The 13,156-nt window shown below is 63.5% G+C and overlaps 1 protein-coding gene across 1 annotated transcript; it reads right to left on the bottom strand.

Annotated features, from left to right (window-relative positions):
- Nucleotides 1–2,314: 2,314 nt before the first annotated feature.
- Nucleotides 2,315–12,886, bottom strand: SLC12A9 (solute carrier family 12 member 9). Its single transcript, XM_080409897.1, has 13 exons — nt 12,604–12,886; nt 10,283–10,417; nt 9,987–10,124; nt 9,478–9,777; nt 9,148–9,255; nt 8,953–9,064; nt 8,716–8,873; nt 8,369–8,451; nt 7,890–8,014; nt 6,345–6,537; nt 5,999–6,173; nt 5,036–5,182; nt 2,315–4,589 (listed from the first exon to the last, which is right to left on the bottom strand). The coding sequence occupies exons 1-13, from the start codon at nt 12,788–12,790 to the stop codon at nt 3,745–3,747; spliced, it is 2,706 nt and encodes a 901-aa protein (XP_080266023.1). The 5' UTR covers nt 12,791–12,886; the 3' UTR covers nt 2,315–3,744.
- Between the last annotated feature and the right edge of the window lie 270 nt (nt 12,887–13,156).

The raw sequence follows: 13,156 nt of genomic DNA, 5'->3' as shown, positions 1-13,156 counted from the left end.
GCCACCCCACCAGCATCCTCATTTTCCCCGAGATTAGCCGCGGCGCGGGAGCCTCTGCACACCGCCAGCAGGTGACAAATAAGATTTTTCCACTCTCCCGAGCACCCGGCATGGGTCTGTCATTGAAAATGCAAAGCAGCACCATGTCAACCTCCGCCGCCTGCCTTCCCCTCTGCCAGTCCCTCAGTGCCAAGCATCCAGCCATCTGAACACCCTCACCATCACTACTGGACCCCCCCACACACACACACGCTGCTCTCCCTTGCTGGTGCCAGGGTGCTGGTCATGGTGCCCTCAATACCCCATGGAGCAGGTTCCCAGGGTGGGGGGTGGGGGGCAGTTCTTAGAAGGGTGCTAGTTTGGTGGTGTCATTCTGGGTGGGCAGCATTACCTTGCAGTGTCCTTTGGGTGCATCTGGCTGGCACCCGTAGGACAGCGGGGCAGTGGGGTGCACAGGGACCCCCGCAATGCTGGGTATGTGCACCCCAACAGGGTCTGCCTGCCTCCAGGGAGGGTGCCAGGCTCTGGGGTGGGCACACAGCAGGCTCACCCCCCGTGTAGGGGGTGAAGGATTGTCCCTCGTAGGAAACACTTGGCCCAAGATGTGCCTATTAGGGTGGGCATCACCCCACAAACCCCACCCCAAGGGACACCATCCCTAGAACCCAAGGGTAGGGAAGAATGGGAATGCTCCACTCCACAGCTGAGCACATCCACCCAGTACCCACAACCCTCACCCATGGACCCAACCCTCCCAAAGCCCTCAGCCCCCCCAAACCCCTCAGTCCTCCCCCCCAGCTCCAACACTGGCATCTCGTTATCCACCATGCCCCGAGCCTGGAGCCAGGCACCTCCCCAGCAGCCCCCGGCCCCACTCCCCCCGCCGCCGCTGCGTCTCCACTCCGCTATTGTCAGAGGGTTGCCTCTGCCTCTGTCTGCGAAATTAATTCGGAGGTGGAGAGGGAGAATTATGTAAAGTGTGGTTATTCTGGAGCGGCGGGGGAAGCGCGGCTGATGGCAAAGTGCCTTTTTGTGTGTTTAATATGCATTTTTTTTCCAGCGGTGCATTTTCAGGCGGGTAATTTGCTGTCTTTTCAGACCCCGATCAGTATCATTTCTCTGGCAATGACAGCTTTTATTTGCACTGAAATGAATGCTGCGAAATTTCCAAGAAATAGCCAAGGCCCCGTTGGCTGCCCACCCCCGCAGGGCCAGGTCACAGGCACCCACTGGCGCCTGCCCCATGCAGCCCCTCGGCCAGCCCCTGGCCCCTGCTGCCCCCCGGCCAGCCCCAGCCCATGGCCCCACTCAGCAGCAGCGCCCAGGGGTGCTGGGCACATGCGTGTGCCAGTTTGCGTACCCTGTGTTCATAGGTGTGTGCGCTCCCCCCACCCACTGAGCCCTGTGTGCACTTCAGTGCATCGCACCTAGGGGTGGGTATAGACCCCAACGCACGCGCACATATAGACACCTCTTGTGCGCATACACACACCCCCAGCACAGCACCCCCATTCTGTGCAAGCGTGCTCACACACACATTTCTAGTGCCCCTCCCACTTGGTATCCCCCCAGACCTCAGCACAGCACCCCTGACTCAGGGCCCCCAGCCACCAGGAGGGTTTGGGGGTCCCTCATGCATCCCTCTCTCCCCAGCACAGCATAGCCCGTGGGGAAACTGAGGCACAGAGAGGGCAGGCAGAGGTGAGTGCTTTCCTGGCAGCCCATCGCCTTCCCAGGCACCAGCAGCGATGGGTGGGAGCCTGGAGAAGATGCAGCGTGTGTGTGTGTTTGTCTGCATGTCTGTACATTAGGAGAGAGGAAGAAATGCTGTTCGTGTAGGTGTGTGCCACGTGGGCGTTGTGCGCCACAGCTGGTGCGTCGGCATCCGATGCTGCCTTTGCAGCAGCCATGCATGCACATATGCATATGCACATCTGCACATCTGGGTGTGCACTGTGTCAGCCCCCCGCCCGCATCCTAGCATGTGTGACGGCACATCTGCAGGACTAGCATGGGCACACACGTCCATGCGATGCCATGAGGGCACCTCTGACTGGGACAGCATCCCCATGTGTGCTCCCCCTGTGTGCCCAGGCACATGTGGCCCAGAGGTGATAAATGGGTGGGGGGTGCCCATGCATGGGCAATGCCGTATCCCCCCTACGATGTCAGGGCTGCATACTCCTGGCCTCAGGTCCCGTACAACCCCAGCCACGCGTCCCCAGCTGCGGTGGAGCTGGTGCCTGGCACAGCCAAGGTTAACTCTGCTGGAGCCCGTCGGCACAGTGCGGGGAAGCTTTAATTTAATGAAGTGTGAGGCTTTTTATGGGCTTTTAATTACGTGGTGATAATTAACATTATAGGCCGCTGGGTCCCACTGGTGCCCGGCTGCCCTGTGCCAGCTCCCGCCTGTTTGTAAATAAAGCCTGCGGGTCACACAGTGCCCACCCCAGGGCACCCACCTCTGGCAGCAGGGAGCAAAGCCAGCCCAGCCCCCTGCCCATGCACCAAGGTGAGGATTTGGGCACAACCCACTGCAAAGTGTGGGGAGCAATGCCCCCCCGCCCTTTTTTCTCTCCAGCAGCACCCAGCCTCCTGGGTTTTTCCAGCCCTCCGGCTGAGCAGAGTAGCAACTGGCAGTGCCAGGCTTGTGGAGAAGGGGCATAGGCAGCAGTGCCATGCTTGTCCCTGCCACTGGAGTCCAGCCTGGCCCGGAGCAGCCCCCTCCACCGTGCCGGGGCTAATAGGAAGCAATCCATCAGGCAGGGTCTGGGCGTGCTGCCCATCTGCCAGGTACCCGATGGATTTATCACCCAGCGCCCAGGCAATTTCCTGCCCTCCTCTATAATCAATAAGGGAAGGGCAAGGGGCAAAAGCCAGCTCCTCGGTGCAGGTCATGATGGGTGCAGGGAGATGGCAACGCCCCATGAAACAGGTCCCAGAGCAAGGCCAGAGGACCCAGGTGTTTGGGTGAGTCCCCCCAGACCCCGGATCATTTCCACCCCTCCCTGCCAGAAGCTCAGACCCCATGGTGGGGGTGGGGGGAAGCTACAGATTAAAGCAGTACTGGGGCTGCTGAGTAAGATCCAGGGTGCCATACCCACAGCCATCATGGCCAGCACCTGACTGCTCCCCCCTGCCACCACCCCCAGCCTCACGCAGGGAACCCAGGCATCCGGGCTCCCCTCCCCCACTCCTTCCCATTTAATTTTTCCTAATGAAAGGCAGGGAGGATGGCGGGGAGCCGGGGCACCAAGGTCGAGGCTGCCTTTAATCAATCCCCGCTGCTGGCTGGGTGCCCGGAGGAGCTGGCGGAGGAGAGGCTGGGGGCTGTGGGAGGGGGAAGCAGGGGGAGGGAGGGGGTGCAGGGTGCAACCAAGGGGCTCCCAGCAGCCAACTGGGCCACCCCGTGCTTGGCATTCCCTGGGACCCCAATATCCCCCCCTCCCCACCCACCCCAAAGAAAAGGCACTGTGAATGCACCGCGCTGCGCAGCCGGTGCCAGGGCTGTGCCCGGATCCTGCCAGGGCCAGCTTTAATCCTCTGCAGGAGACACTCCCCCAAAAACCAATCCATCCCCCCAACACACACACCCACCCCCCCCAACCTCCCAGCCTGGGGGCACTGACCCCTCCCTGCCCACCAGGGTGAGGACGCCAGGGCTGGGGGCAGCCCCAGGCTCGGGCTGCTAAAGGCACTGGGCGAAAGAGAGTGCAGGGAGCCGAGGGGGAACCCGGGGGTGACCTACAGCTGGGTGCTGGTGACGGCACTCACCCCGTGCACCAGCACGGTGGGGCCCAGCCCACGGGTGAGCAGCTCCAGCTGGTGCAGGTACAGCGGGTAGAGGCTGGTGTCGGCCGGCGGCCGCGGCAAGTAGAGGAAGCGCACGGCTGGCGCAGGGCTCTGCTCCAGGACGAGTTTGTTGGCGGCGCAGACGTACTCATCCGACACTTGGGCAGCATTGACCGGGAAGTTCACGGACCCTTCCTCCTCCTCCTCCTCCTCCACCTCTCCGGCAGGCCCCCCAGGGGGTCCCCGGCAGGTTTGCCAGTGTAGGCGGGTGATGGCGTCCCAGGGCACCAGCTGGATCTGGGCCTGGATGCGCAAGTCCTTGAGGAGCTGGCGCAGCTTCTCCTCCTGGGCATGGGGCATGGCGCCTGCCTCCACACAGAGGAAGAGGCGCAGGCGGGCCCGGCGCCAGGCCCGCGCCATGTTGAGGACGCAGGCCATCTGCAGCAGGAAAAGGCTGCAGGTGTCGGCATAGCGGGCGCTGTCAGGCCGCAGCAGGTTGACGGGCCAGACGTGGATGGTGGGTGGGGGGCTGGCAGCCCGCCGCAGCTCCCAGGCCTTGTCCAGGCTCTCCAGCTGCCGGGCCAGCAGGACATTGCGAAGCATCTTCAGGGCATCAGCCACGATGCCCACGTACTCCCGGGCTGACAGCAGCTTGGGGGCGGTGGGCGCCCGCAGAGGGGGGAAGCCCAGGGGGACCTCCTCGCGGGCGCTGGTGAAGGCAGGGTGCTGGGCTAGACCGTCCTGCGGTTCTGCATCATCGTAGAAGCCCAGCACTAGTGTGTTGGGACGCATCCCACCTGCCGGAGAGACAGCGCCGGCCTGGCTGAGCAGAGGTGGAGGGCTCCAGCAGCCCCCCTGGCACTGCAGGTGCCAACAAGCCACAGCTTGGCTCTGGCATTGCTCACCCTGCTGATCTCAGTATCATGCATCCAGATGCCTCCAAGACTCAACCTGGCTTTGGCATTGCCCACCCAACACCTTTCCATATTCTGACTTGGCTTTGGCACTGCCCATGCTGGGTGCTTCCAAGCCCTTTGGCATTGCCCATCCAGGTGTCTTCAAGCCCTTCAACATTGCCAACGGGGACTCTGTCTTGGCTTCAGCATTGTTCACCACTGATGCCTCCAAGCCCCAACTCAGCTTTGGCATTGCCCATCCAGGTGCCTCCAAACCCCTTGGCACTTCTCACCCCGCAGGGGCAGCATAGTGGACCCCCACCCATACCAGCCCCAGCACCACTCACCAAGGCCAGAGGTGAAGAGGAGCTGCCGGACACCATGTCGCACCGAGGGCGCAAGGGTGAGGCTGACAAAGGCCTTGACATTCAGCTTGTCCACCAAGCTCAGCCACGAGTCCTGCTGGGGCTGGAGCGGGTCTGAGGGCAGCATGTCTAGGTGAGGAGCAAGAACAACACCAAGGGATCAGGCATCCCATGCCAGGGGCACACCCTGGTATCCCTGCAGCACCTCCCCCTGCAAAACCAATGCCAACTCCTATGCCCACCCCAGCAGCCATGAGACAGGGAGAGTGGAAGCAGGTGCTTCCAGCCAGAGATAGGAAATTACACATAAATATACAGGAAAAAAACCCCAAGCAGCCCCATCCCCACTCCCCAATTTCAGGCCATTAGTCACCATGGCAACGGGGGGGGGGCGTGGGGCAGTGATGGGGACAGTCACGGCATGTGCCAGGGAGCACATGTACAAACCAACATGCACCAGGGTGCAAACACCACTGAAGCTCATAGACACACAGAAGCAAGCATGAGGTGAGAATGGACTGGCACACACACGGGCAAGGCTGTGCCAAGTCACGTGTGTTCTGGGTGTGCACAGGCACTGACCTGTGCAATGGGACCATGCTGCACAGGGGCCCAGAGGAGCCTAGGTGGCATGTGCCACATGCACACACCAGCACCAACACATGCAGGAGCCCTATGTGCACATGTAGGGGTGAATACTTGAGCACACACATGTGCAAGCTTGTGTGCACGTGTGCACAGGAGGCATGGGACAGAAACAAGCCATCTACATCCCTCATACCAAACCAAGCCCAAGGTGCCATGCATGTGCCCAAAATGCTGACATTCCCTTGCTATGCCCACCCTGCAGCTGGGCAGCCGTGTCACCCCAAGGACACCAGGAGCCCCCCTGGCACCACAGCAAGAGCAGAAGCCATCAGCACTGGGGACAGTGCAGACCCTCACCCAAGTCCTGCAGCTCGACATGGCCCAGGACATAGAGACCGCTCTTCTTGAGGTCATTGACAAAGTCGATGAGGCGGGCACTGCCCCGTGGGTTCTGCACCATCAGCAGCATCTGTGGGCGCCAGAACTTGACATGGTCCTTCCGCACATCCAGCATCAGCAGGTACTTCCGCACCTGGAGGGAGGAAGGGAGGGCAGCAGGTGAGGAACCCTCCTCCTTTCAACAACCCACCCCATGGAGATGCCAGCCTCAAGGACACACTGCCCAGAGCTGCCATGCAGACACCAGCCTGGGGACACCTGCTCTTCACCCCATGAGGGGACAGCGGAGGGGGACAGGGCTCACCTGGTGGAAGATGAGAGCCTGGCTGATGTAGCCCCAGGTGCTGCTGGGTGAGAGGTAGTGGAGAGCGAGGAGGAGGACGAGGAGGAAGCCCAGGCTCGCTGAGGCTGACATGGGGCTGATGAGGAACATCATGACGCAGCAGCCTGCAATGCCCAGCAGGCACGTGTGCCAGGTGAAGTACCGGAAGGTGGGCCTGGAGCAGGGACAAGGGGACACCCGCTACTGTGTTGTTCCCATGGCGGCTGCAGGGTGGGCATGGCAAGGGTGGCTGTGGCAAGGTGTCACACCAGCCACCACCAGTGAACTCCTGCTGTGCCAGCCCAGGGCATATCAGGCTCCCCAAATGCCTGTGGAAGAAGGCACAGGGGGAGATGGCACCTCCCAGGTCACCGGGCACCCCCTTGCTGCCAGCCCCTGGCAAACAGAGGTGACGAGAGTTATGGGGCTGGCACTGCCCTGGCACACCCAGGGGCCAGGTACCGTCAGGCAATGCGTGGCAGTGCCGGCAGCCGCAGTGCCCGCTCAGCCTGGCACAGGGAGGCAGAGGCAGGGAGGCGAGAAGTTGTTATTTTCTCTAATTGTTGTTTTTCCTGAAAGGTAATTAAAATCCTTTTCCGCTGCGCTTCATGGAGACCTCAGTGTGGGGAGGAGGGGGGCACCACCAGATGTGGGGTGGGCAAGAGAGGACTGTCACCACCCACCCCAGCATCTTCACCCCCAGGCACCGATCCTGCCCCATCTGTGCCCAGCCAAGGGAGCAGCTGGGGCTGGGGGGGGGGGAACAAGCTCCAGCCTGGCACAGACACCAGATCTCCCTTGGAAATGGGGCACTCTGGGGGGCTCCTGGGCAGTGCCACCCAGCCCTGCTCAGGCATCACTTCTGTTGCACCTGGGGGACTCTCCCTGCTTTGGAGTCGCAGCATCCTGCGCCGAGGGCAGCAGGCATCACCCAAGAGGGAGATCAGGCTCTCCCCAGCCACCCTGCAATGCCCCCCTGCCACAGATTTGGGCAGCTCTGTACCAGGGTACCCCACGCCCCACGCCCAGGCTGGGGCTGCCTGCCACACACATTCCTCCTTCCTGGAAGACCTCTTCTCCTCCCCTCACCCAGGATCCCCCTCCCTTCCTCCCCCTTCTCTGTTAGTTTAATTAGTGCTAATGGAAAGTGGGCTCCATCACCTCTTGGCAAGCTGCCTGGGGGATGCCGGGCGGGCACAGGCTATAAATTATCTCCGGAAAGCCTAAGGGGAGGGGGCGGGTGGTACCCGGTGGTGCTGGATTTATCTGTACCTGCTCAGCAAAGTGGTGCCAGGGCATGAGGACTATGCCAAGACAGCATCACACTGGCACCTGTCCTCTTCTCCCTCCCCAGGGGTGGGGGTGTCTCTGGCCCCTCAAATGCCCAGGAGAGGGGTGTTCAGCATCTCTGCCCCGCAGAGGGGCAGTGGGCACATGGATAGCAGGGGAACCAGAGGCAGACGGACGGACAGACGGGTGCCTGCCCAGCATCTTGGTGCAGCCTCCCTCTCCTGTGCTAGCAGGTACCTGAAGTTGGGGGCTGATGCCCACTCCAGTGCCAGGCAGGCCAGGTTGACAGTGGCATAAACCAGGAGGAAGAAGGTGGTCACGACCCCTGCAATGGTGTTGAGCTTCCCAGAGAAGAGCACCAGCTGCAGAGAGCACAGGAGGGGCACAGTGTGAATGCACCCCCCAGGAGGGCAACCCCGGCACATGCCCGAGCCATCCCTGCCAAGCTTGGGGCATGCAACAGCAGTGTGCAGGGAAAGGGTACGGGCACTGCCACACAGGCAGGAATCCCCACCCTTTGCTACGATTCATCCTTCATTTATGGGCTCAGGGAAGGAAGGGCACAGTCACAGCAGGATACCTGGGGCAGGGGACTCGGGGTAGTGGGGGGGATCCCCAGGGTTAGGGGGCCATGCCAGGCTCCACAATGCCCAGCCCAGGTGCCAACCCACCTTCACCTGGTGAGGCCAGGAAAGGAGCATTGCTGGCAAACTCACCTGAACCACCAGCCAGGAGAGGATCACCGCCATCACTGGGTTCCCACTGGAAGATGTCTTCTTAGCCAGCGCCAGCGCCCGGCCTGTGGGCAGAGCGGAGAGATTGGGCTGGGGCACCCCAGCAGGCACCAACAGGCTCGGCCACCAGCCAAGAGTCCTGTTCCCACCATGGGTGCTAGGGCAGGGGCAAACACCGGGGCACACAGGTGACCCAAATGGGCACATGCCAATCCACAAAGCATGAACCCCACACCAGGAAGGGGGCTCCCCGGTGCCAGGGCTGGTCCCTAGCAGGGACAATCTGCCAGGTGGGCTCTGGCGGGTACCAGTGTGCTCCAGGCACTCACCAAAGAGATCATCCCGGGCCAGGGCATAGAGGATGCGGGATGCCCCGATGAGGTTGCTCATGGCCGCAGAGAGGGTGGCAGCATAGATGCCCACGGTGACCAAGGGTGGGAAGATACTGATGTCACGCAAGAAGCCGTAGTCTTTCTGCAGGAGGATCCTGGAGAGGGACACAGATACACTGGCACCTGCCTCGGCCCTGGCACCAATGGCCCTGGTGAAGGGACAGATGGCTGTACCTGTTGCAGGTGGCACACATGAGGAAAGCCAGCAGGTTGTAGACGAGGTAGGTAAAGAGCACAGCAGAGATAGTGCCCCGCGGGATGGAGTAGCTCGGGCGCTTCAGGTCTCCTGTGGGCAGGAGCGGGCAGCATTAGTGCCCATAGGCACAGCACACCTCTGCTCTCCTCCAGCCCAGCACCCCGTGCCCATACCTGACATGTTGGAGCCTGCCATGATGCCGGTGCAGCCATTGAACATCACCGCAAAGACGGAGCTGAAGCTCATCACCTGCCCGGTGGTGTAGTCCACCCCGTACCCACCTGCAAGAGACACAGGCACAGGCTGCAACGGTCTGTCCAGGGCAGCAGAGCCCCACCATAAACCCTCGCAATGTCCTGATACACAAACCACGGGAGAAACCACCCCACAGCACCTGCTTTGTGCCCACAAACTGCCCCCAGGCTCCAGCAAGCCCCTGCTGGTGTGGAGCTGCCAGTGCCACAATGGGTACCGCAGGCAGGGTGGAGGGAGCCTCTCCTCACCCCCCAGGTTTTCTCGCAGGGTGGCAAGGGAGAAGCCGGTGAAGGAGCCATTCTCAGTCTCGGAGACATTGAAGTGGGGCAGACGGATGGGCACCCCAAGGGGCTGTGTAGCGAAGAAGCTGATGAGGATGGTGCCTAGGACACCTGCGACGATGAGGAAGATAAGGAAGGTGGCTTTGGCGTAGATGGAGGCACCCACAAGGCACACGACGAGGCAGAGGGCCAGCAGCACGGTACCGTAGAGCAGCTCATACCAGTAGCTCTGGGGCAGGACGTGGACGCCTGTGCCCACTTTTTGCCCTGGGCAGAAATAAGCCAGCATCAGTGGGGCTCAGAGGCAGGTGCATCCCTGGGATCTGAGAGCCACCGGCATTGTGCCAGGCATGAGAGGCACCAACTCACGGGCCAGAGGACTGGGAGAGCCATACATGGTGCTTGGCATGCCTGGCAAGATGCTGGGACTGCTTGGGTAAGGGACACTCTGCCACCCATCACATGGGGGTACTCACCAGGTGGGATCCCAAAGCTGTCCACCACCGCCTCCACCAGCCCCAGCACGTAGAGGGCACTGCCACACACGTTGGCCAGGAAAAACATGATCCCGATACTGCCCCCGAACTCCGGGCCCAGGGCACGGCTGATCATATCTTGCTCAAGTCAAAGAAGACACCACCATCGGGTGTCCCCACCCCTCCCTCTCAGGCCAAGAGGGTCCCAGCCCCAGCATGGCACCCCGAGGCCACTGGGTGGTCCCCAGATTTTGTCCCACGTGCTCTGCCCCAGCAGCACCCACGGCAAAGGATACAGTAGGCTCCTCCGGCATCCAGTGCCCCGTTGGTGGCGATGGCACACACGGAGAGCACCGTCATGCCGATGATGAAGTATGCCACTGCGAACATGGCCAGGGCTTGGTACAACCCAGCATGGCCCACCACGAACCCTGCCGAGGACAGGGCAGAGGTCAGCATGCTTGTTAGCTGGGCAGGGAACACTCCCAGGACAGCGTCCCCGGGCACAGCCACCACGCACAGCTCGTCCCACTGAAGCATGCTGGCTGCTCCCATCCCCGTGCCTACAGCTTCCTCCAGACATGCCACCCCCTTCCCTTCCAGGGTGAGGGGATATCCCAACCCTGGGGTGCTGCCACCTCCCACCCACAGCAGTGCCTGGGGCCAGCCCAGCCGGTGCCCCCCCCCACCTCAGGGCATCCCCATCCTCCTGCCGTGCCAGGATCAGGCCCAGGCGCACCCAAAAAGCAAACAAACAGGGCAGGGGCTCTGCTGCTGCTCGCCCAGCCCCGGGGCGCTGCGGAGGGGTGCCAGGACCCACCCTCAGCGGGCAGGGGCTGCCTTGCACACCAGCTCGGGCACCAGGAACTGATGTGCTCCCCGCGGGGTTCCGTTGCCGCTCTGCTGGCTCACTGCAAAGCGGGAAGCAAGAGCAGCCCTGGGGCGTCCCTGCCAGGTGGGCCCCTGCTGCCTGGTGTGCTTCCCCCCCGCCTGGGGACAGGGCACCCAGGGCGCCCCACGGGCCTGCCCAGGGTGACGGGGAGGGGAGCCTGGTGGCGCTGAGGGCAGGAAGGGGCTGCAGCGGCTGCCGGGAGATGCCCTATCTCAGCCGCAAGCCAGGCCACAGCCATGCCCGCGGGGAGGCGAGGGGGGTGCCGGGGCACGGCCACCACAAGCAGCTCCAAGGGAGACAGGCTGGGTTTGGGGGCACCCCCTCTGATCCCCAGAGGGCTGGAGGGTGCCCAAGTGGCAAATGTGAGGGTAGGGGAAATAAAGGGACGCCCTGAAAGCAGTGTCGGGCTAAGTAGGAAGGGCTGCTCAGCCTGGAGATCTGAGGGGTGTTTGAGGCATGGGGGAAGCAGGGGGCTGCCGGGGGGGGAGCCAAGGCCCCGCCACAGTGGGACAGTTCCTCTTCCCGGCAGCTCCCCTCCCCCTCCGCCCTGCACTTCCCTTCCAGCCTCAGGCTCCCTGGGGTTACGCACCCCGGGCTGGGGCAGGCAGGGGGGGGGACGCCGGTGCCCACCGTGGGAGAGTGGGAAGGTGGTGAGTGATAGCAGGGGAGAGCTATGCCCACAGCCTGGCAGGTTCCCCAGGCAGGGGAAGGGGCCCAAGGCCCGCCCAGGGCCTACTGGCCCCCCTGGGCACGCAGCCAACTCCTGCCCTGGCCTTTCCGTGAGCTGGACAGAAAGTGAAAGAGGAAAAACATTCCCTGTTCCCGGACCAGGGCAGACGCTGTTTGTCCTGGGCCTCTCTGCCTGCCCTGGGCCAGGCTGGAGCATCTTTCCCCTGCCAGGGCCCCTGCAAAGGGCGAGCATCTCCCCCAGTCCGTGGCCAGCCTGCTCCCCCTAGTTCTCCCAGGCTTCCCAGTAACAGACTGGGAGCAGACTGGGATCCAGTCTGTTCTGTTTGAACAGCGGGGGGGGGGGGCAGGGGGGGCAAGCTGGGTACCTGATGTGGGAACACCAGGGCCCTGCCCCTAGGACACCATACAGGGTCCGGGAGAAAACTGGGGTGCTGTACTGAGGTGCCAGAGCCCAGCACTGGGGGATGCCTGGGGACCAGCGGGTTCTCTGCACCAGTGGATGGGGGGATACAAGGGCACTGGAATTCTATTTAAGGAAGGCACAGGAGTCCTGCCCCAGGGACACTAGGGCTTTGGACTGAGGTCCCTTGGTGGGGACACTGAGGTCCCTAACCGGGTTCCCATCCTGCAGACAGAGCAGGAGCCCCTGGGCCCCAGGCCCCAGACTAGAGGGGTCTGGAGAGAACAGAGCACTGGGGGAGAACTGAGAGAACTGGGACCCCAGACTGGGGGGGGGGGGGGGGCGGGTCAGGAGAGGGCACTGGGAGGACAGTGGGATCCAGACTGGGGGAGCTCAGAGGGAATACTGGGACGTCAGACTGGAAGGCTGGGGGGAAAGCACCGGGAGGGCAAAGGGAGGACACCAGGGCTCCAGACTGGGGGGCTCGGGGTGACCACAGGGGGTCCAGACGCAGGAGGCCTCGGGATGCCACGGGGACCGGACTGGGGGTATCAGGCAGGGCTGGTGGTCCCGGGGGACTCGGGATGCAGCCGGAGGGGGAGGGGGGGGCGTCCCCGGGGGGCGGCGGCACTTACCGAGGCGCAGGAAGAGGACGACGCTGAACATGGAAAGCAGCGTGGGCACCACAACGCCCAAGAAGGTGGGCAGCTTGCGGGGGGCGGCGGCGGCGGCGGCCCGGCCGCGCTCCCGGCCCCGCTCCTCCTCGCCCGAGCCGCCGCACAGGCGGTACGTGAGCAGCGCGCTCCGCTCCGAGCTCGCCATGGCCCGGCCCGGCCCCGAAACGCGCCCGGTCCCGGTCCCGGCCCCGGCCCCGGCCCCGGCCCTGGCCCCCGCCGGCCCCGCCCGCCGACCCGGCCCCGACCCGCCGGGCCCCGCCCGCGGGCCCACCCCTCGAGATTGGCCCCGCCCACATCCCACCCTATAGACCCCGCCTCCGGCCCCGCCCCGCCCGATCGCCCCCGCCCCACTCCCTGGGTAGGCCCCGCCCCGGCTGCCGGATAGCCCCGCCCCTGTGCTGCCCCCGCCCACAGCCCCCCGGCCGTACCCCACTCTTATCACAGCCCCCGGCCCCAAATGTACCCCCACAGCGTTCCCCCCCGCCGCACCCCCAGCCCCAGAGCTGTCCCA

The sequence above is a fragment of the Falco punctatus genome (genome assembly GCF_963210335.1).
Source record: "Falco punctatus genome assembly, chromosome: 13".
In the NCBI taxonomy this organism is placed as follows: Eukaryota; Metazoa; Chordata; class Aves; order Falconiformes; family Falconidae; genus Falco; species Falco punctatus.
This window is presented reverse-complemented; position numbering and strand designations above follow the sequence as displayed.